General features: G+C 36.2%; 1 protein-coding gene across 3 annotated transcripts in view; it reads left to right on the plus strand.

Annotated features, from left to right (window-relative positions):
- Nucleotides 1-24,027, plus strand: part of EPHA6 (EPH receptor A6) — an 819,528-nt gene that overhangs the window by 669,869 nt on the left and 125,632 nt on the right. For all 3 annotated transcript variants that reach the window (XM_088025312.1, XM_088025358.1, XM_028119182.1), the window contains one exon: nt 4,468-4,593. In XM_088025312.1, the coding sequence (XP_087881438.1) occupies nt 4,468-4,593 (126 nt within the window). The remainder of the gene's footprint in view (nt 1-4,467; nt 4,594-24,027) is intronic.

A 24,027-nucleotide genomic window follows, 5' to 3' on the forward strand; every position in this document is an offset into this window, starting at 1 on the left:
TGTAATCTTCAATGAAGGGATTTCTTCTGTTAGGTTTTTGTCTATGTATGTGGGGGAGGCAGGTAGTTCTGCATTAGAAAAATTTAATCAGTCTACCTCAATTTCTCGCCCAAAGAGGTTTCTTTTTTTAAAGCATTAGGACTCTTGGGGCATGTGGGTGGCTCAGTTGGTTAAGTGTCTGACTCTTGATTTCAGTTCAGGTCATGCTCTCAGGGTTGCGAGGTCGAGCCCCACGTCAGGCTCTGTCTGCACTGGGTGTGGAGCCTGCTTAAGATTCTTTCTCTCCCTCTGCCCCTCCCCTGCTCGCTCTCTCTTAAAAAAAAAAAAATAGAACCATCTAATAATATTGTCTTATATTTATGATTATTTACCTTTATTTAATCCTTACATACAGCCCCATTAGGTAGGGTGAGTTGTTATTTTCATTTTATGTATGAGGAAATTAAGGCATGAAGAGTTCAAAGTCATAGTCATCTTTTTACACAAATTCTTAATGATATCTAATTTCCAAGGTAAAGTTATTTCAAAGAAATTGCTGCAAATCAAATTGAAAATGATTTTGTTTCATTGAGTTTAAGTTTTAAATATATATATAAAAGATTTTATTTATTTATTTGACAGAGAGAGAGACAGTGAGAGAGGGAACACAAGCAGGGGGACTGGGAGAGGGAGAAGCAAGCTCCCTGCCGAGCAGAGAGCCGGACGTGGGGCTCAATCCCAGGACCCTGGGATCATGACCTGAGCTGAAGGCAGGCGCTTAATGACTGAGCCACCCAGGCACCCCTAAATATATTTTATTTTAACTCTTTGAAAACTGGCAACTCTACAGGCCAGATTACTTTCCAAATAATCTAGGTAATCAGAATCCTCCATTAACTGATCAAACCAGATGTCAGAATTCAGGCTGATCATGTCAACTTCTGCTTTTTTTACATTGTGGTCACCAGCAACCAACTGTGTTTTTTTAGGATGCTTTGTTCTCATGCAGGGTTTCTCAGTGGTGCTACTAGCATTTTGAGAGAAATTCTCCTTTGTGTAGGGAGTATACCAGTTATTACAATGCCTTTAGCATACATCCTGACCCTCACCCACTAAATAATGTCTTCCCCTAGTCATAATTTGCAGTAGTCCCTAAGGGACATCAATGACCACCGAACTACTGAAGGACAGATAAATCATCAACTCCTGCAGCCAGTGACTTACGTTAACTTACCTTATACCAGTAGTTAATAGTATCTTTTGTGAGTTTGATACTCAAAAATGTTTGAAATTATATTTGAGTAGGGTTGTCAGATTTAGCAAATAAAAACACAGGATGCCCCATCATCTGGCAACTCTATATTAGAGACAATATAATGCTAATATCCTATTATGATGTCTCTTTAAACCACTGTCACTAACAAACTGGAAACTCACTTATTTGAGATTTAGAAAAGCATGTGTGAAGTGACACATCTTATATTGCAAACTTGTAATGAAAGGGAGGAGTACTCTCATCAAATAAAAGCCTAGTTTATTCTGACAAATACTCCGGTATACTGAATGCAACTAAAAACAAAATGCTGATGGACGTTTACATTTATCCTGCTGCAGATACTAGCCGTTGTTTTTTCTTTGGCTACAATATAATTAAGTTCTACACTTGCTTATTTATTTTGTTGTTTTCTTGTTTAATTCCACTTCAGTGTAATATTAGTTTCAGGTATACAGTATAGTGATTGGACACTCCATACCACACCCGGGTGCTCATCACAGCAAGTACACTTCTTAATCCCCACCCACCTCCCTTATGATAGCCATCAGTTTGTTCTCTGTAGTTAAGAGTCTGTTTCCTGGTTTGTGCATCTCTCTCTCGTTTTTTCTTTGTTACAATTACTTATTTTTAAAAAAATAAAAACAGCAAGAGCCAGCAATTTAAGCATTATGGCAAACCAGACTAAAATTATTTCCTTTCCAATCCCAAAAGGTTCCTGAACTTAATTTATTGTAGATTAAGAGATAAGAGAATTATAATAAAGAATAAATTCAGCTTCATTATTGAATTGTGAAAACAGAGCTGTAGTGTTTTATGTAATCTCTACTGACATGACGGACCCTAAGGAGAGAAATGATAAGGCGTTGTTAGCACATAATGTGATATTTCAACTGAATGTGTATTCATGTACACCAGCTTTTCCTGTTGTTTATTTCATATATAGAAAAAAAAAATGACAGTTCCTTAAGGAAGAGATGCCACAGTAAATGAAAGACCTTTTAACCCACAGTAAAGAAACATAACAAAACCACTATGAATGATGCAGCAAGTTTAGGAAAATGAAAGCTGTTATTAAATATGACAGGCTGTCACAACCACAATAATAGTTATCAGTGTAATCATAGCAATAAAATAATATTTGTATTTCGTTTCAAGGAGTTAAAGTAATGGACATCGTGTCTAAGTTAACAGTTTCAAGGATTATGGCTAAAATAGCAAACACAAAGATAAAAATCTCTAAATGTGAAGTATATTAACATTATTTAAAGTCTGCTCTACATGCTTTTGCTTTTCTTCAAATTTCCTTTGTGATAATTTAATTATATTCCTTTTTCTTTCCTGTACATGATTATGTTATTCTTTTTCTTTTCAATCTAGGATTCTTGAACCAAGCTTCCTGTCACTTGGCTTCAATAAATCCATAATCAGCTAGAATTGGAATATTTCTGTTTGTCACAGCCTATACTACAATCTGAATTTCTTATAATTATTTTCTCTGAAGCAAAATCACCATTGCTTTTGTAACTTTAAGAATGCAGAATAAATATATAATTATCTCTACCTGGTATTCAGTGATGCTCCTGGGCTATGGGTATTTTCTCAGACAGCGTTGAAACATGGCGATGTGGGATGCGTGTACATGAGGACACATTTTTGCTCAATGGTAGATACCCCCATGTAGTAGAAATTAGAGTCACTGTTCATCACAAGTTACCCCAGAACACTTTCTGGCCTACTACTTGGCACATTAGCCACATCTCTTAATGTTTAAAGGACTCAAACTCTGCTGGACCGTCTTACTAAAGCCTCACAAAATCAACAACAAAATGAGTTTATTTACAGTATATGATTTTCTTTCTATGCTTCCTTTAATCCAATGTACAATGAACAGACCTCATCCATTAAAACATCTCTAAAGATCTAAGAAATGCTGGCTTTTCTTTAGCAACAACTTTTTCCATAGAAGCAAGTTGTATAGAGAATGGCAGGTATACCCGGTCCCTTTAATCCTGGTCCGAGTTCAATGAGGTTTTCAATTTTAAAGTATTTTAGGGGCAAAATTTGTGTCAAGGAACAGAATGAAGTCTCTTCAAAAATTCAGGACTTGCTAAAACTGAGCGTGCGAGGATTGATCCCAGGTCTCTTTATCCGGAAACTGCTGGGCCTGGTGGGGGTTTCAGAGGCCCCAAATGATATGCATTCCTTACCACTGTCAGCGTAACTTGCTTTGAGGGTGTTACTGTGATTAAACTTCGATATACCGTATCAATTACCAGTGCTGCCCAGGCACTGATAGTGCCTGGATATTAAATTTTCTTCTGAATGACTTTAGTGTCTTTCAGGTCATTGAGACACCAAATTGTAATGCTATTATTCCAAACTGCAGGGTTTCTAATTCATATTCGGAGAAGAACAATCTCCCAAATGGGAAGTGACTCATTATTTATTTTTAATCTATAGTGGAAAGATTTTTGTCCTAGGAGTCTGCCAGCTCAGCAGCAGCCCTCTGCCCCTTCCCGTGCCTCAGTTTGCTAGTCTGTAAAATGAGGATCTGGATGATCTCTGATGTCCTTTCCAGCTCTGACAGTGTTTTCTTCTACAATTCATGATACAATCTTATGGGATAAACTTCCAAGTAATTTACTTTTTGTTTTTTGGGTTTTTTTTTTTTTTCTTCATAATAGCCTTCTTGAAAATGAAAAAGCATGTGGTTCTAACTTTGCAAACTCTCACGTCTTCTCCCGAAAAATATAACAAATTAAGAATTGTATATATTGATTTCCTTGCCACTATTTCAAAAACGCACTGCTGCTGACATACCTAAAGCAAAGCACTGCTCCTTCCAGTGGGCCTTCGATGTCCCATCCTGCTGAGGTTGTCTTCCGGAACTCGTGGATGTGTGTTCTGCAAAAAGATAACCCCGATAAGATTTATATCCACTTTGCCAAATGGGGGCTTATAAATTTTATCTTAGCATTCTTTTAAACCGTGTTGGATTGTAACTAGTTAAGAGTAGCTTTCTTTTCAAAAACTAAGTTGATTTTTTTAAGGTTTGTGAATAAAAATGCGTTCTATTCCTTTTCATTTTTTTGCTTCTTTTAAGGTTTGATGTCTTTATTAATCATAGGTTTTTTTTTTTTCCTCCAGTTAAATGATCAACAACTTTTCCACAAAGAAGATTTTGATTAATGTCCATTTTTATCTCTTAAAAGGATCCTTCCCGGCCATTGGGGTGGAGGCGTTTTGCCCCAGCTTCCTGAGGGCAGGGTTTTTAAATAGCATCCAGGCCCCGCATCCAGTGCCAGGGGGAGGATCTCTGCCCCCCAGGATTCCGGCTGGTAGGTATTTCACGTGATGTTTTCTGCCACCATATACCGCAATAAGAGTGTGCTCGCAATTGAAAGATCCACAAGACAAAAATAAATATTTCTATATTATTGAAAGGAAATGCAAGTGACTTTTCTCTACTGCAGGGACCACATTTATGATATCTAATGCTTCAGAAGTAGTCAAAGGAAGTGGAAGAAGGCTCTGTAAACTGAGCACCCAATTAGCATCATGCTGTTGCTGCTTCTAGAATAATTTTTACATGAATAAGAGCTAGAGCTTTAAATCCCAAATTTTGTAACTCAAGAATAAAAATAAAGATAAATTTGAGCTACTTTGCTGCTTGGAATTGGCTAGCAAAGAGAATGAAAAACAACGTTAGTAACAGAAAGAGTAATTCCATATTTGGATGAGTTTATACAGATTTAATTAAAATTTCATTTCACTCAAGAGAAATGATTGGAAGAAATGCCAGAAAGTAGCAAATATGGAAGAACCTTTTGAAAAAGAAAATTAATACTCAGTTTCCCCTAAAAATATCAATCTGACCAAAGCAGAGAAACAAAATATAGGAAATTGAGCATTTTAAAGTGCAATTTCAAAGTTTAGTAAATCACTTTTTGGATCATCTGTGGTAGTATTTCAATCACAAATTATTTTTCCCCTCTCATTTTTTAAGATATCTAGCCGCCTTCTTCCATTGTATGAAGGATACAAGCCCACTTTATATTTTATATGTCTCTGAGCAAAACAGAATTAGGATATTGATTCTTGGAGTTTTATTTATCATAATTCTTGTGTTTTTTATCATAATTAATAATTATGCCACAAATTATAGTCATGACACCAGTGCATTCAGGAGGGTCTGGCCCAGCCAACCAATACTGGGAACGTTTGAAGACACTAGGAAATCCAATAAAAACAAAATTCCAACACGCGCGTTTCTTGCTTTTCTTGACAAAATTATCCTAACAAAGCCTAAGATTATTACACTTACATTTTTTAGTTGCTTTTCAATTACCCTTGCCTATTTAATTAGAACATACAAAATAACAAACTGTAAATATGCTTTGATGTAATTTGGTTTTCTCATTGGATAATTACTGATTGATAATGGTTGGAGGCTTTGCAGCCAACAAGGCCACTGATAGAGTAAGAACCAAAATTACGTGAATTAAAAATTAGCAATTTTAATTCTAATGAGTGCCACTTTTTTTCCTCTTTAGAAACAAAACTGGTATCCATTGCACGGAAATGTTGTCATTCTTATTGTTGGTGGTGATGGTGTTGATGCAAAAGACTAGAAATAAAAATCTATATAAGCTAAGCTCTCAGAGTTACCTGAAAATATAAAAAGGCAGTTTTCACATATAATATTAATATCTCAGTGATTGGAATTGAGGAATGGATGATTTGTAGTTAAATGGCTTAATTCTTAACTCTTAATGACAAATCTTGGTGGATTTAGGTATCTTTGGCAGAAATGACATCACAAAGTTCAGGAGTGCCTTGAATTATTCAGCATCACTGGTAAAAAATAAATAAATAAGTAACCCTTGTCACTTAAACACTGAGGTTGATAGAAGAAAGGTGATGTTTCTATAATACATACATGGAAACAACTTTCTAGAGAGAGATCTGTAAGAACACTCTAGCATTCTGTTCTCGGCTTTAAGCTAAATTTGCCTCCAGCTTTCATAGGAGAGAAAACTCAGTTCAGTTTTCATGACTTACATACAAATCAAGTATAACAAAATTGCTTCATAAAAAATGTATAGATCTAAACTTGTTCCTATTCCCTCAAACTGAAATTAACTCAACTCCCTTTTCCTGGCTTCTATCACTGTGATAAGTGATCCCTGTACACATCCTCTGGCACCTTTCAGTAATGACCGCTACAGTTTCAAAGGTAACTTTTATCCTCTCCCATTCATCTACAGCATATCTCCCAAGAATTTCCTTTATAATTTTGTGTAAAGAGGAATGAAGCCATATTTTTATTTCATATTTTTAAAAAAGTATTTCTTTGTGGTCTAATAGATGAACTCATAACCCTTCAAGTTGAGGACATCATCAAGAAAGCAGTTCCTCCCTTGACCTGTACCATGGTATTTTTAAACAGTTAGCCAAAGGTTGATGGCCACGGGGCAGCACTTAATTTGCTTTCTCCCAATTGATTATATTTCACAGTACTTCGAGGGTCTCAAAAGACATTAGCTATGTCATTCAAGGAATCACAACACCTGTTCTAATGATGGTACTAATTTAGTTCCCAGTAACTTATCTTAATCAAATTTAAATGAGATATGTGATGCTGTCTTGTGTAAAATAGTTTCTTCACATTCATGTCACACTGTGCTATCAAGGAGCAATGTTTTTATAGTAGTTATTTTTACACTGACTGCAGTAATGAGAGAGTCATTGACTCATGACACCCAGAAAGCAGATAAGCTTGAAGTTGGTATTTATGTAACCATTGTCAATTGTTTATACTGTTTATATGACCTTTCTCTTTTCCAGAAAGGTCATAATAAAGAGTTATTATTCTCAGTTCCAAATAGAGAAGAACACCAGAAGGTAATTGGCTGAAAATTGAATAGCAAGTATAGTCATATATTTAATGCAGTGCCTTTCATACAGTAGTTAACCAACGAAGTAAGAAAAGTCACAGGAGAGAAGAGAGGAGAGGGCGGAGGAGATAAGAGATGAGGGAAGCTGAAAGAGGAGAAGATAGAATGACGTAACTGCTATTATACTTTTTAAATCAAAGTCTTCCCTGCTGTATTCTTCCCTGTTAAAATCAAATTCTACCTCCCTGAAAAGAATTGATGCCCTTCTTCTAAATAATTTGCTAATAATTTGTCAATTATTAACAAAGTCTGTGAAAGAGAAAACAAAGGAAACTGGCAGCATGTGGGATTTAAAAACAGATAAATTCTGAAAGAAATCAATGTCCAAGATCTCCCTAATACTTCCTTTGTGGTTAATCTTGGAAGCTCTTTAGTTGTGGAGGGACTGTTCTTCTGAAACACCATCTCAGTTTGTCTGCCTGTGCTTTAAATACAATGCTATTTATAAAACACCTCTTTTGACATTTTTATCTGAGCTCTCTTCATTGCATTCCATGTGTTGGGGTCAAAATAAATGGCAAAGATGGAGTGAATCAATCCCGTGAGACTCCCTCTCTGCTTACACTGAATCAGATAACAAGAGAAATATTAACACATGGGCACTCAAACACCAGATTTGCAATCATTAAATATATAATTAATAATGATAAGTACTATTATTTTATTTTTTTAACATTTGAAAAAAGATTTGGATGAGCCTTATACTCAAAGAGCCAGACTTTTTCATATCTTCGTGAGTGCCCCTGACTTGCAAAGTTAGGAAATGAATTCACAATCCAGTTTTCTATAAACTGATAACGGATCCAACTAGACAATTCCTATAGCAAAGGACTTACAGAGCTGAGCCAATATTAAAATGTCTTCAAAGTCCATTAACCATGATTATCAATATTTTTCTTTCCATATTTCATGTGAAATCCTATCTGATATGGAGTCAGGGCAAATATTACATGCACTGTTATCCAGGTAAAAATTTTTCTTATTCAGAAGGCATATAGTTTAAATGGTAGAAATACGTTAGGAAGAATATGATATTATCAGACTTTGATGCATACAGAGGACTGCAGAAGAGCAGTAACACAGATAACTAAGTGGCAGACTTTGAAATATACCATAAGTTAAGGAAAATTGGCATTAACTCAGTATGCCAAGGGAAATCAACAATGGAAAAGTATATAACTTTTAAATACAATCGAACTGCAGTTCAGGAAAATCAAAGTAAACCATTTCATTTTTTATATGTTTAGGCATTCCAAAAAAGGTCAATAATTTTGCTTGAGATCCATAATTTGACATTTCATAATTAATCATTTCTGACAAAATAATTTCTATAGTTTGGCTATAGTTCTTCCGAGGATGATTATTCTTTTTATATTTTTATATAGTATATATGACAATTTGCCTTATTTTATCTTTAACAAAATATTGTTGCAATCAATGTACATAAAAGTTAAGAGAGGGTGGTTTACTTTTTAAGTAAGAGACCTCCAAGGGAAAAAAAACTCTTTAATTGAAGGGTTTATATTTTATACATTTCTCCAGTTGAGAATGTTGCCAATTACCCTGAATGAGGTGTGTGTTAATGAGTGTTTTCAAGTACCTACTTAAACCAAAAGCTAATTATAAAAGGTATAGGAAAAACTGATTTAAATGTACAAAGTAAAATCCTGAATAAATGTGAACTATGGTTAAAAAAAGGAAAAACTTTTATTTGGATTCCTAACTCCTGGTTTTTTTATTCCTTGCCATTGTGTGATTCCAAATAGGACCCAATAGGCCCTAATCAATACTCATTTGTACAGTTCTCCCTAGAGAACTCTCCTCGAAAGTTTGTGCATCTGCAGGCTTCAGAAGGAAACTCTGCAGAACTGCAACTATTTAAAAAAAAACTAGGATGGGAAATCTGGGGCAGGAGTGGGCAGAAGACCAATATTATTCTATTTCAAGACTGAGGAGTGGCATAGAAAAGAGAGAGTCACTGATAAAATGACAGAGAAACCACACCCAGCCAACAGAAGCACAAGGAAGGTGACATAAGTGATTGTATTTCTAATCATGCACCAGTAACTCCTTTAAAATATTTTCACATTGTTATTGCTACATTAGAGGGTTATTTAAAAACACCTTTTGGGATATACTGATAGTTTCCAAAACCTGTGCAAGACGGGCTGGCCAGATAATGTCAAGGTTGCGTTCAATTAGCTTCCTCTATCGCTTGAAGTCATTGGTTCCAAAGAGTGTGGTTCTTTGGCTTACCTGAGGAGAAATATGCAAAAGATTAGAAAATAATTTAAAACGTAAAGAAGACAACTTGAAGATACCACTTGGGATAAGAGAAGTCAGGATGGGAGCATACACAAAACTGAAGGTATAATTCCAACTTTCAAGTAACATTCAGTTTCTAAAAACTTTAATCTATTGCAATTTATGAGTTTAAGGACTCTTATGGAGTCCCGATGTTGTAGTACAGGTCATGGACTCAGATTCCTAATGGGTTATACTTAGTTTCTTGGCCAAAAATAATAGACTCTTCACCAAGAAAACTGACATATGATCATATATGTAAATATTTGTATACAATTTCAGGAGGCCTCTGGACACCTTGAAGTCCATAAATGAAGAATCTCAGGTTCTTAAAAACTCAATATTTTTTACATAAAGTTATGTTTAGTTGACATAAATGAGCATCATTATCTTTATGCAAGATTGACAGTGTGTTTAAAAGAAAAATTTAAAAATCAGAGCTGCATGATGCATTTGATATCAAATTCTTGAATTATTTACAAAGAGAATTTCTATTTTTTTCTTCGAGGACATGAAATGTCTTTAAATGATCACCAGATTTTTTACTAGTTCTTTTTTACTTCTTTACTAGTACTTTTTACTATTTTCAGATTCTTTAAATAGTTCTAGCTTTTTTTTTTTTAAACTTTTTTATTTATTTATTCATGAGAGACAGAGAGAGAGAGAGAGAGGCAGAGGGAGAAGCAGGCCCCCAAGGAACAGGGAGCCTGATGCGGGACTCGATCCCAGGACCCTGGGATCATGACCTGAGCCGAAGGCAGACGCTTATCCATCTGAGCCACCCAGGCGCCCAAATAGTTCTAGCTTTTGACCTTAGTTATGCATTCTTGACAGCATAAATGCTTCGTTTTCTTAATATCATTTGAAGAAGTTTGCATCTTAAAAATCTGGACCTTATTTATATGGCTATTTAAATTCTTAGGTGAGACTATATATCTATTCCCTAGAGATCCTCATGTTTTGTTATTATAAATTGTGTTATCTATTTTTGATGCTATTCAAAGAAACTGTCAACACTTTCAAAATATTCATCCCAGAATCATTTTCTTTTCACAAAGAAAAATTCTAAAAAACCTATCCAGCTTGCTAAATTAGCCAGGTCTCCATGTGAATTAGTGTTTAATCTTTGTGTTGGTGGGAATTGTTGTGTCTGTGTGTTCACCTCAATTGGGAACATGATAAGCAACTGAGCTGCTCAAATGCCTTTTCCTCTCCCACAGGGCCACATGTATGCCTTCATGGGCTGCTGGGCCACTTAAGAACATAAATAAGTGGGAATAGACCAACCCTGTTATAAAACATGTCACATCTCAGCATTCATTCTTGTGCCTTGTAGGACAAAGCACAGTAGAAATTGCCTGGTGGCACAGTGTTGGCTTTTCCTAGTTCTATTCACAGAGGTCTTAAAGAAGTGTAATTAGCAAAACTGAACTTTTTCTTTTTTTTCTTTTTTAATTAAACTCCTTGTAAAAATTGCAGAAAAGTCTCAAAAATAAGTAGTAACTTTCCTATAAGAAAAAAGGAAAGTAGTTAGTAGTTTAATTTATATCATAGATGTGCTTCATTTAGCAAATGTTTTCTCCATTATATTAAATTCTCACCATAAATTACCTATGTAACCGGTATTAATTATATCCTCTCTAGACATTTGCTTTATTTTTAAATTTTGTGTTGCTTTTCTTTTGATTAGTGAACGATACAAAAGACCAAAAAACTGAATATTGGATTAATTATGTAACCATAAGACACTTCTGAAGCCAGAAATAAGGCATAACATTTGAAACACGACTGGAAAATATGATACCTCCTCTCAAAAGATTCAAGAGTCTCTCTTAAAACATTTCTTTGTAAAAGAACCTCAGAATCATTATCATAAATTGATGTATGAGAATGGAGAAAGCAAAATCTAAAGGTTTTACCAGCAAGTTTCCTTGCATGTATTTCCTGTTTATATAGAATATTATAGTGCTTTACAAGGCTTTAAAATCGTAGAACTTCTGAAGGACAAAACATCTTTGGGAGCAACAAAGTGTCCAGTCCATAATAACTTTACAGGATGTGTTTCTAAGATGAGGCACAGACACTTAGAGTAATGCTTTATGTCTCCAAATTACTAATGGAGACCCAAGTATCATTTGGGGTATAAGAAGATGGTTAAGCATGCAGACTCTGGAGCCAGATCTCCTGGATTCAAACCTTTGCTCTGTGCTCACTGTGCATCCTTGGACAAGTTACTTAAACTCTCAGTGCATCTGTAATCTGAACTGTTAAACTGAACTAGTAATTATACCCACCACAAAGGTTGGTATGAGGATTAAATGAATTAACACATGTAAAACTCTTCTCTTAGAACAGTACCTGGCATATTGAAAAATTTCTTTTTAAAGTTAGTCATTACATATGTGCTGATTTAGATGTAGTATCTATTGTTAAATTGTCTACATAAAAGGTTTTCACAGAAAATAAAACAACAAAGGCAGGATAAAATTATTTGATGCATAGTTTAATTTTTTTAAAGCTTTATTTATTTTAGAGAGAGAAAGAGTGGAGGGAGGGGCAGAGGGAGAAGAGAATCTTCAAGCAGACTTCCCGCTGAGCATGGAGCCTGACGCAGGGCTTGATCTGATGATCCATGAGATCATAAGCTGAGTCAAAATCAAGAGTCAGATGCTTAACTGACTGAGCCACCCAGGCACCCCTGTTTTGTTTTTTTTTATAGATTTTTTTTTAAAGATTTTATTTATTTATTCATGAGAGACAGACAGAGAGAGAGAGAGAGAGAGAGAGAGGCAGAGGGAGAAGCAGGCTCCCAAGGAGCAGGGAGCCCGATGCGGGACTCGATCCCAGGACCCTGGGATCATTACCTGAGCCGAAGGCAGACGCTTAACCATCTGAGGCACCCAGGCGCCCCAGGCCTGTTTTAATTTGGTTTTTAACTTAGATATTACACAGTATTTCAAGTTATGAGAATTGTCTAATGCATTTCGTTCATTGTGACCTAATGGTAATTAAATAACTGATCATACAATAGTCAATTATATACACAATAATCAATTGAATATTGTATAATCATTTCTTTCACAATGGTTGAAAGCAAAGTCCCAAATCAGATAATTTCAAAACATACACTTTTAATTTGATCATTGTCATTATAATACTTTTGTAAATATGGATGCAGTACAAAATCAAGAAAACCATTCTTAAAAATGCATATGTTATTAAAATTTTGCAATATGGTTAGTGTCTTGTAGTGGAAACAAAGTCTAACATTAGGCATCTTTGGCAGTAACTTTCATTGTCAACAAGACACTTCTAATTAAGGAGAAGTCTTTTTGCCCATATGGTAATTTTCAGTAGAAAGGATAGTACTGAATATTACTGAAGTTAATTGATGCAGATGGTATGCCACTGCTCTCTGGAACTGGCAGGAAAATCGTTTCATTTCTTTAGCCTCACACCTTTCATTTACTCTGAAACAAATCTAGATTAAGAAATGCCACAGTTTTCAGAAATGCAATCCCTTCTCTTAATTTCTGCTCAGCTGTTTTTGTTATTGGATAAAATAATTTATTCTTCAGCATATCTCTCAGGACATTTGGATCACATCTAAATTTAAAAAACAAAATAAAGAAATTAAGACAAAGCATGGAACCAAATCAACATAGTTATCATAGAGATTCAGGAGTTTCAAATAGCTTTAAGGTTAAAATCAATTCCTGGGGCACCTGGGTGGCTCAGTCAGTTAAGTGTCTGCCTTCAGCTCAGGTCATGATCCCAGGGTCCTGGGTTGGGTTGGGCTCCCTGCTCAGTGGGGAGCCTGCTTCTCCCTCTCCCACCATCCCTGCTTGTGCACGCAGTCTCTCTCTCTCTCTCTGTCAAATAAATAAATAAAATCTTTAAAAATATATTAAAAAAATAAAATCAATTCCAAATTAACCGTGAAACATATTGTTATAGGTACAAATATGTAGAGTACAGAAGATGCAGATTAGCTTGTTAGGTAGGAATTAGAATCTATTTCCTACACTAGTTATTCCCAAGAAACTGTATGTTATAGTATGTCATTTAAAATAAGAAAATACCCATTTTGATTATGTAACTCTAGGAGAAACCATCTTGTTCTTTAAAGCAACTTCAAGCCTGTCAATTTCAGGTGTATAGGATTTTTTTTATTATGTTCAGTTAGCCAGCATATAGTACATCATTAGTTTTTGATGTAGTGTTCAACAATTCATTAGTTGTATATAATACCCAGGGCTCATCTCAACATGTGCCCTCCTTAATACCCATCACCCGGTTACTCCATCCCCCCACCCCCCGCCCCTCCACAACCCTCAGTTTCTTTCCCAGAGTCCAGAGTCTCTCATGGTTTGTCTCCCTCTCTGATTTATTCCCATTCAATTTTCCCCCCCTTCCCCTGTGGTCCTCCTCACTATTCCTTATGTTCCAAATATGAGTGAAATCAGGTACATAGGATTTAAATGGACTTTTGAGACCATCAAGGAAGCTCCTAAATATACTGACTGTAGGCATTTTCAGTTATGAATCTTTTTAACTCGGAAAGCCACTTCTTAGTTTAGGATTCAACATCTAGCCAGTAAGGTAAGATGTGATATTTGCATTTATCCATTCATTCTTTAAGCTGTTATTGGGTGATTCAGTATTTAGTATAATGTACTGTTCTCTGTGTTTTAAACATATTATTTCATTTAATCTCACATATCACACAGTGGAGGAAGTGTTATTATATAATAATATGTAATATACAAATATACAAATGCATAGGTATAAGGAGACAGGCAGTAACATAAGTGAGTTATGAAAGATCACTTGCCCAAAGTGGAAAAGTCTTGAATATCACATTATCCGACTCTAATCCCACAACTTCTAATTGCACTGTGCTGAGCACACAAAGGATAAGGTAACCAACCATCCAAATTTGCCTGAGACATGAGAATTTCAGTGCTAAAATTGGGAATTTACTGTACTAAATAAAATGTGTAACTAGTGGTCATTTTACTTTGCCATAGGATATAAAAGAATTTTCATGTCAGTACTAAACTACAATAAAATATGGAAATGATCCATTTTTATAAAACTATTTTTTGCTACATGATGGACAAATATAAGGAGGAAGCAGATAATTATGCACAAAAAGGAAGGAAAGCAAATGTACACCAACATTTTTAAGTGCCAACGATCGCCAGACACTGTGCTAACTATACATTTTCTTTTTTTTTTTTTTAAAGATTTTATTTATTTATTTGAGAGAGAGAGAATGAGAGATAGAGAGCACAAGAGGGAAGAGGGTCAGAGGGAGAAGCAGACTCCCCGCGGAGCGGGGAGCCCGATGTGGGACTCGATCCCGGGACTCCAAGATCATGACCTGAGCCGAAGGCAGTCGCTTAACCAACTGAGCCACCCAGGCGCCCCTAACTATACATTTTCTCATCTAATTCCTTGAAACCCATATGTAGTTGGTAATATTATCCTCATTTTATAAATGCAAAAACTGAGAGAGCAAAAATAATTTGCCCAAGATCATGTAGTTAATAGGCAGCAGGGCTAAAATTTGAAGTTTTCTTTGTCTTCAAATCCATATATTGTACAAGGCAAAGAATTTAGGATTTATTGATTTGCCATTCTTTTATTTCAGTAACTCTTTTCTTGGTCTAGAATTAGTCACAGAGAACATCTTTATATGTGTATTCCTTCTGGCATACCATTCAAAAAAATGAAATTTTGTACCTATTCTGTGCCTAGTTCTGTGCTCAACAGTGAATTTGCTGGGAAGAACTATGCACAATTCCTGACCTCCTGGACATTTTAGAGTGGGAGGCAGACACCTCCATAGTAAACACCAATACCATACCATAAGTGTGTCATACAATTCTTTGATTAAGATGTAAAGGGAGGAGGGCGCCTGGGTGGCTCAGTTGGTTAAGCAACTGCCTTCGGCTCAGGTCATGATCCTGGAGTCCCAGGATTGAGTCCCGCATCGGGGTCCCTGCTCGGCAGGGAGTCTGCTTCTCCCTCTGACCCTCCTCCTCTCATGCTCTCTCTCTCTCTCTCTCTCTCATTCTCTCCCTCAAATAAATAAATAAATAAAATCTTTAAAAAAAAAAAGATGTAAAGGGAGGAGAAAGCAAATAACCAGGACTTCCTAAAAGGGAAAGTGATTCATAGAATTGACAATGGAGACAGTATTTAAGCCCTACTTTTTCCTTTTTAAGGATATGATTTTACAGCGAGAAGGCAGTCTTCCAGGAAAGAGAGGGAGGTACAAGTCATACTTCCAAAATGATGAGTCCCCTAGAGAATTTGAAAAACAGGAAGTAGGGGACTAAGGGGAGGTAAAAATGACACGAGAACAAAGGTAGAGGAGAGACTGTGAAGGAATTTATTGCCAAGCAGTTTAGACTTTAATACCGCAGCAAACAAAACAATAGTAAAACAGGTTTTTAAAGGAGATGAGGCATTAGCCCTTTATAGTAATTGACTGTTTACCTATTTCCGTTCCCCTTTCCACTATACACTCCATGAAAGCAAGGATCTTGTATTGATTGAGGATTTTGGTTTTGTTTTGTTTTGTTTTGTTTTGTTTTAGAGAGAGGGAAAGAGAGAGCACACTCACACATGTGAGGGCGGGGGGATTGAGGGAGAAGGAGAGGCAGAGAATCTTAAGCAGACGCTACACTGAGCGTGGAACGGATGCAGGGTTCAATCTGATGACCCTGAGCTCATGACCTGAGCCAAAATCAAGAGTCAGACACTTAACCAACTGAGCCACCCAAACACCCCTGATTGAGGATGACTCTTTGGAAATCAGAGGAGTACTTGATATACAATAGGCATTAAAAAAATGTTTGATGCATCATTAAAAGTTTGAAATAATGGTTATATAAGCGTTAGCAACTATAACTGATAACTAATTATTGTAATAAGTGAAGCAAGAGAAAACAAAGGCAGAATAAGGGCAGCAATAATTTTATACAGAATTAGCACAACTTAATAACTTATGGACTAACAGGGGTTTGATAAAGTGAGAAGTCCAATATTACCGTAGGATTTCAAACCTGGGTAACTAGATAGATAATGATTTTTTTATTAATTTTATTTTATTATATGTGAATCACCATACATTATATCATTCATTTTGATGCAGTGTTCCATGATTCATTGTTTATGCATAACACCCAGTGCACCATGCAGTACGTGCCCTCTTTAATACCCATCACCAGGCTAACCCGTACCCCTGCTGCCCTCCCCTCTAGAACCCTCAGTTTGTTTCTCAGAGTCCATAGTCTCTCATGGTTTGTCACCCCCTCCGATTTCCCCCCTTCATTTTTCCCTTCCTACTATTTTCTTTTTTTTTAACATATGATGTATTATTTGTTTCAAAGGTACACGTCTGTGATTCATCAGTCTTACACAATTCACAGCGCTCACCATAATACATACCCTCCCCAATGTCTATCACCCAGCCACCCCACCCCGCCCACCCCCCCACCACTCAGCAACCCTCAGTTTGTTTCCTGAGATTAAAAATTCCTCATCTCAGTGAGATCATATGATACATGTCTTTCTCTGGTTGACTTATTTCAGTCAGCATAATACCCTCCAGTTCCATCCACGTCATTGCAAATGGCAAGATTTGGGGTTTTTTGATGGCTGCATAATATTCCATTATATATATATATATATATATATATATGTATGTATGTATACCACTTCTTCTATATCCATTCCTCTGTTGATGGACATCTTGGCTCTTTCCACAGTTTGGCTATTGTGGACATTGCTGCTGTAAACATCAGGGTACACATACCCCTTCGAATCCCTACATTTGTATCTTTGGGGTAAATACCCAGTAGTGCAATTGTTGGGTCATATGGTAGCTCTATTTTCAAATTTTGAGGAACCCCCATACTGTTTTCCAGAGTGGTTGCACCAGCTTGCATTCCCACCAACAGTGTAGGAGGGTTCCCCTTTCTCCACATCCTCGCCAACATCTGTCAATTCCTGAATTGTTAATTTTAGCCATTCTGACTGGTGTGAGGTGGTATTTCATTGAGGTTTTGATTTGGATTTCCCTGATGCCGAGCATTGTTGAGCACTTTTTCATGTGTCTGTTGGCCATTTGGATGTCTTCTTTGGAAAAATGTCTGTTCATGTCTTCTGCCCATTTCTTGATTGGATCATTTGTTGTTTGGTTGTTGAATTTGATAAGTTCTTTTAGATTTTGGATACTAGCCCTTTATCTGATATGTCATTTGCAAATATCTTCTCCCATTCTGTCGGTTGTCTTGGTTTTGTTGAGTGTTTCTTTTAATATGCAAAAGCTTTTTATCTTGATGAAGTCCCAATAGTTCATTTTTGCCCTTGCTTCCCTTGCCTTTGGTGATGTTTCTAGGAAGAAGTTGCTACAGCTGAGGTCGAAGAGGTTGCTGCCTGTGTTCTCCTTTAGGATCTCCTGTTTCACATTTAGGTCTTTCATCCATTTTGAGTCTATTTTTGTGTGTGGTGTAAGGAAATGGTCCAGTTTCATTCTTCTGCATGTGGCTGTCCAATTTTCCCAACACCATTTGTTGAAGAGACTTTTTTCCATTGGACATTCTTTCCTGCTTTGTCAAAGATTAGTTGACCATGGAGTTGAGGTTCCATTTCTGGGCTCTTTGTTCTGTTCCACTGATCTATGTGTCGGTTTTTGTGCCATTACCATACTGTCTTGATGATTACAGCTTTGTAATAGAGCTTGAAGTCCAGAATTGTGATGCTGCCAGCTTTGCTTTGCTTTTTCAACATTCCTCTGGCTATCCAGGGTCTTTTCTGGTTCCATACAAATTTTAGGATTCTTTGTTCCATTTCTTTGAAAAAAGTTGATGATATTTTGATAGGGATTGCATTGAATGTGTAGATTGCTCTAGGTAGCATTGACATCTTCACAATATTTGTTCTTCCAATCCATGAGCATGGAACGTTTTTCCATTTCTTTGTGTCTTCCTCAATTTCTTTCATGAGTATTCTATAGTTTTCTGAGTACAGATTCTTTGCCTCTTTGGTTAGATTGATTCCTAGGTATCTTAGGGTTTTGGGTGCATTTGTAAATAGGATTGACTCCTTAATTTCTCTTCCTTCTGTCTTCTTGTTGGTGTATAGAAATGCAACTGGTTTCTGTGCACTGATTTAATATCCTGCCACATTACTGAATTCCTGTATGAGTTCTAGCAGTTTGGGGATGGAGTCTTTGGGTTTTCCACATAAAGTATCATATCATCTGCAAAGAGTGAGAGTTTGACATCTTTGCTGATTCAGATGCCTTTTATTTCTTTTTGTTGTCTGATTGCTGTGGCTAGGACTTCCACTACTATGTTGAATAGCAGTGGTGATAGTGGACATCCCTGCCATGTTCCTGACCTTAGGGGGGAAGTTCTCAGTTTTTCCCCATTGAGAATGATATTCTCTGTGGGTTTTTCATAGATGGCTTTTATGATATTGAGGTATGTACCCTCTATCCCCACACTCTGAAGAGTTTTAATCAAGAAAGGATGCTGTACTTTGTCAAATGCTTTTTCTGCATCTATTGAGAGGATCATATGGTTCTTGTTCTTTGTTTTATTAATATATTGTGTCACATTGATTGATTTGTGGATGTTGAACCAACCTTGCAGCCCGGGGATAAATCCCACTTGGTCGTGGTGAATAATCCTTTTAATGTACTGTCGGATCCTATTGGCTAGTATTTTGGTGAGAATTTTTGCATCTATGTTCATCAGGGATATTGGTCTGTAATTCTCCTTTTTGATGGGGTCTTTGTCTGATTTTGGGATCAAGGTATGCTGGCCTCATAAAATGAGTTTGGAAATTTTCCTTCCATTTCTACTTTTTGGAACAGTTTCAGAAGAATAGGTATTAATTCTTTTTTAAATGTTTGGTAGAATTCCCCTGGAAGCCATCTGGCCCTGGGCTCTTTTTTGTTGGGAGATTTTTGATGATTGCTTCAATTTCCTTAGTGGTTATAGGTCTGTTCAGGTTTTCTATTTCTTCTTGGTTCAGTTTTGGTAGTTGATACATCTCTAGGAATGCATCCATTTCTTCCAGATTATCTAATTTGCTGGCATAGAGTTGCTCATAATATGTTCTTATAATTGTTTGTGTTTCTTTGGTGTTGGTTGTGATCTCTCCTCTTTCATTCATGATTTTATTTATTTGGGTCATTTCTCTTTTCTTTTTGATAAGTCTGGCCAGGGTTTTATCAATCTTATTAATTCTTTCAAAGGACCAGCTCCTAGTTTCGTTGATCTGTTCTACTGTTCATTTGGTTTCTATTTCATTGATTTCTGCTCTGATCTTTATTATTTCTCTTCTCCTGCTGGGTTTAGGCTTTATTTGCTGTTCTTTCTCCAGCTCCTTTAGGTGTAGGGTTAGGTTCTGTATTTGAGACCTTTCTTATTTCTTGAGAAAGGCTTGTATTGCTATATATTTTCCTCTTAGGACCACCTTTGCTGCATCCCAGAGATTTTGAACAGTTATGCTTTCCTTTTCATTTGTTTCCTTGAATTTTTTTAATTCTTTAATTTCCTGGTTGACCCATTCATTCTTTAGTAGGATGCTCTTCAGCCTCCATGTATTTGAGTTCTTTCTGACTTGACTGTTGTGATTGAGGTCTAGTTTCAAAGCACTGTGGTCTGAAAATATTCAGGGAATGATCCTAATCTTTTGGTACTGGTGAGTCCTGATTTGTGACCTATGATGTGATCTATTCTGGAGAATGTTCCATGGGCACCAGAGAAGAATATGTATTCTGTTGCTTTGGGATGGAATATTCTGAATATATCTGTGAAGTCCATTTGGTCCAGTGTGTCATTGAAAGTCTTTATTTCCTTGTTGATTTTTGCTTAGATGATCTGTCCATTTCAGTGAGGGGGCGTGTTAAAGTCCCCTACTATTATTGTATTGTTGTTGATGTGTTTCTTTGTTATTAATTGGCTACTCCCATGTTAGGGGCATAACTATTTACAATTTTTAGATCTTCTTGTTGGATAGACCCTTTAAGTATGATATAGTGTCCTTCCGCATCTCTTGTTATAGTCTTTGGTTTAAAATCTAATTTGTCTGATATAAGGATTGTCACTCCAGCTTTCTTTTGGTGTCCATTAGCATGGTAAATGGTTTTCCACCCCCTCACTTTCAATCTGGACGTATTTTTGTGTCTAAAATGAGTCTCTTGCAGACAGCATATACATGGGTCTTGTTTTTTTTTATCCAACCTGATACCCTGTGTCTTTTGATTGGGCATTTAGCCCATTTACATTCAGGGTAACTATTGAAAGATATGAATTTTGTGCCATTGTATTGCCTGTAAGGTGGTTGTTACTGTATATTGTCTCTGTTCCTTTCTGGTATATGTTACTTTTAGGCTCTCTCTTTGCTTAGAGGACCCCTTTTAAGATTTCTTGTAGGGCTGGTTTCATGTTTGCAAATTCTTCTAGATTTTGTTTGTCCTGGAAGTTTTTTAATCTCTTCTTCTATTTTCAATGACAGCCTAGCCGTATATAGTATTCTGGCTGCATATTTTTCTCATTTAGTGCTCTGAATATATCATGCCAGTCCTTTCTGACCTGCCAGGTCTCTGTGGATAGGTCTCTTGCCAATCTAATGTTTCTACCATTGTAGGTTACAGACCTCTTGTCCCAAGCTGCTTTCAGGATTTTCTCTTTGTCTCTGAGACTTGTAAGTTTTATTATTAGATGTCAGGGTGTTGACCTATTTTATTTGACTTTGAGGGGGGTTCTCTGTGCCTCCTGGATTTTGATGCCTGTTTCCTTCCCCAAATTAAGGACATTCTCTGCTATAATTTGCTCCAACATACCTTCTGCCCCTCTCTCTCTTTCTTCTGAGATCCCAATTATTCTAATATTGTTTTGTCTTATGGTATCACTTATTTCTTGAATTCTGTCCTTGTGATGCAGTAGTTGTTTATCTCTCTTTTTCTCAGCTTCTTTATTCTCCATCATTTGGTCTTCTATATCACTAATTCTTTCTTATGCCTCATTTATCCTAGCAATTAAAGCCTCCATTTTTTATTGCACTTCATTAATACCCTTTTTGATTTTGACTTGGTTAGATTTTAGTTCTTTTATTTCTCCAGAAAGGGTTTCTCTAGTATCTTCCATGCTTTTTTCAAACCCAGCTAGTATCTTTATAATTGTCATTCTGAACTCTAGTTCCGACATCTTACTAATGTCCATATTGATTAGGTCACTGGCAGTCGGTGCTGCCTCTTGTTCTTTTTTTTTGAGGTGAGTTTTTCCATCTTGTCATTTTGTCCAGAGGAGAATAGTTGAATGAGAGAACAAAATGCTAACACCATAACAACGACCCCTGAAAAATATACACTAAACAAATTAGAAGAGACTGAAACAGAGGGAAAAGAAAGGGAAAGAAAGATGAAAGAAAAAGACAAAAAAAGAAGAGAGAATATCATCAGGATGGTGACTAGGTCAGTGCCACACACTAGATTTTGGGCGTATTTTGGTCTGTTGGAAGAAACTGCCTCCCAAAATTTTAAAGAAAGAAAAACTTATATATTTACAAAAACAAGGGTAAATACGATGAAGGGATGGAATATGACTGTGAAGATGAAAATTATAAAATATTTTTTAAAAGGAATAGATAAGTAGTTGGTTGAAAAAAGAAAGAAGAGAAGTTAAAAAAAAAAAAGAGAATGTGATCAGGCAGGAGGCTAGAACAAAGCCATACACTAGAGATTTAGGGTATATTTTGGTCTGTTAGAAGAAACTGTATCCCAAAATTTTAAAGAGAGAACAACTTATATATATACCAAAAATAAGGTTAACTACTATGAAGGGATAGAATATGACTCTTCCAGAAAGTGGTCACTTTTCTGTTCAGAGAGTTGCTGCTATTCTTTTCTTCGATCTCCTGTTGAGTTTGTAGGTGTTCAGAATGGTTTGATCCCTATCTAGCCAAATTCCTGGGACCAGATGAAATTTAGGTCTCCTACTACTCTGCCATCTTGCTCCTCCTCCAGATAGGGATGTTTTAACCCCAACAGGAATATAGGAGGGAAAGAGAGTTCAGAGGAAATGTTAAAAGATTTGATTTGAATTCACTTGAGCATAAGATTCATTTGAGACACAATCTGATAATGACCAGGCAACAGTCTGAGGGAAAATCATTCCCCAATTTTAGTACCTATCTTGTGAATGAAAATATATTATAACTTTGTTCAAATATATGGCATCCATATTTTCGAATGCCTTAGAGGGATAAGAAAATTATTTATTCTCAAATCCATTTGAGATTATAACTGTAATTCACTGTCTCTACAGCAGAAATGTGGGAGGTAGAAATAGGTTAAAAATAACTGGCTCCAAATATCCAGAATTGCAATTGGGGGGAAAAAAACAGGCAACCTAACTGTCAATCCAAGTTATTACCACAAATTTTTTTTTTTTTTTAAAGATTTTATTTATTTATTTGAGAGAGAGAATGAGAGACAGCATGAGAGGGAGGAGGGTGAGAAGGAGAAGCGGACTCTCTGCTGAGCAGGGAGCCCGATGTGGGACTCGATCCCGGGACTCCAGGATCATGACCTGAGCCGAAGGCAGTCGCTTAACCAACTGAGCCACCCAGGCGCCCTACCACAAATTTTATCACATGGTAGAGAAAATATAGACATGATATAATGTTAAATAAACTAGAATTGATTTAAATCTGTAACAGAGGTTGGAGATCATTGAGATTTGTTTAGATTCTTAATATTACTGACAGCATATTAGAAATGGCCAAGCTGATACAAAATACTATATCCAGCAAAATCTCATTACTTTTATGAAAATATTAAATTTCTGTAATCCCCTTCTTTCACAGACCTTCTTGAGGCAAACAAACAAACAAAAATGCTATTTCACTCGCAAAATATTTTCCCCAAGTTTCCTTAGAACATTTGAAGAATGTTTTTCTTCTGTTTTCTTTAACAACACAAGAAAATATACTCTTACCATCATGTGGTTTCTCAACACCACCCATATCAAAATTATCTTAAGTATTGGGCAACCGCAGATTTGGAATGAAAAAAAAAAAAGCATTAGTCAATAGTCCATTGAAGTCCCAATTAACGAAAATAATTTTTCTCTCTAACAGAAAAAAGATGATCTGGGATTTTGTGATTCATTGTGTTCAGGATATAGATAAGTGATTTCTTCCAAGGTTTTGATTCCAGTGCAGTTTAAGATATACATAACCATTTCTGGGCTATTTTTGAAGGAAAATGAAAGAAATTCACTTTTTGTGTGATTTGTAGAAGTGGTTTTCAAAATCTCTTAAAGCAAACTGATGAGGCTTCTAAAAAAGGTCTAGGGATTTTGAGACTTGACTAACATTCAAGAATCTTGGAGTTTGTCCGCTGACTTCAGTACAGTGCACATACTAAGTTAATTCTGTGACATGAGGTCTTTGGGACACTGGCTAAAATTGTAAAAAAAA

This window comes from Eumetopias jubatus, unplaced genomic scaffold (assembly GCF_037043125.1).
Source record: "Eumetopias jubatus isolate StellerSeaLion01/CBP00866 unplaced genomic scaffold, mEumJub1_p1.0 scaffold_1, whole genome shotgun sequence".
Lineage (NCBI taxonomy): Eukaryota > Metazoa > Chordata > Mammalia > Carnivora > Otariidae > Eumetopias > Eumetopias jubatus.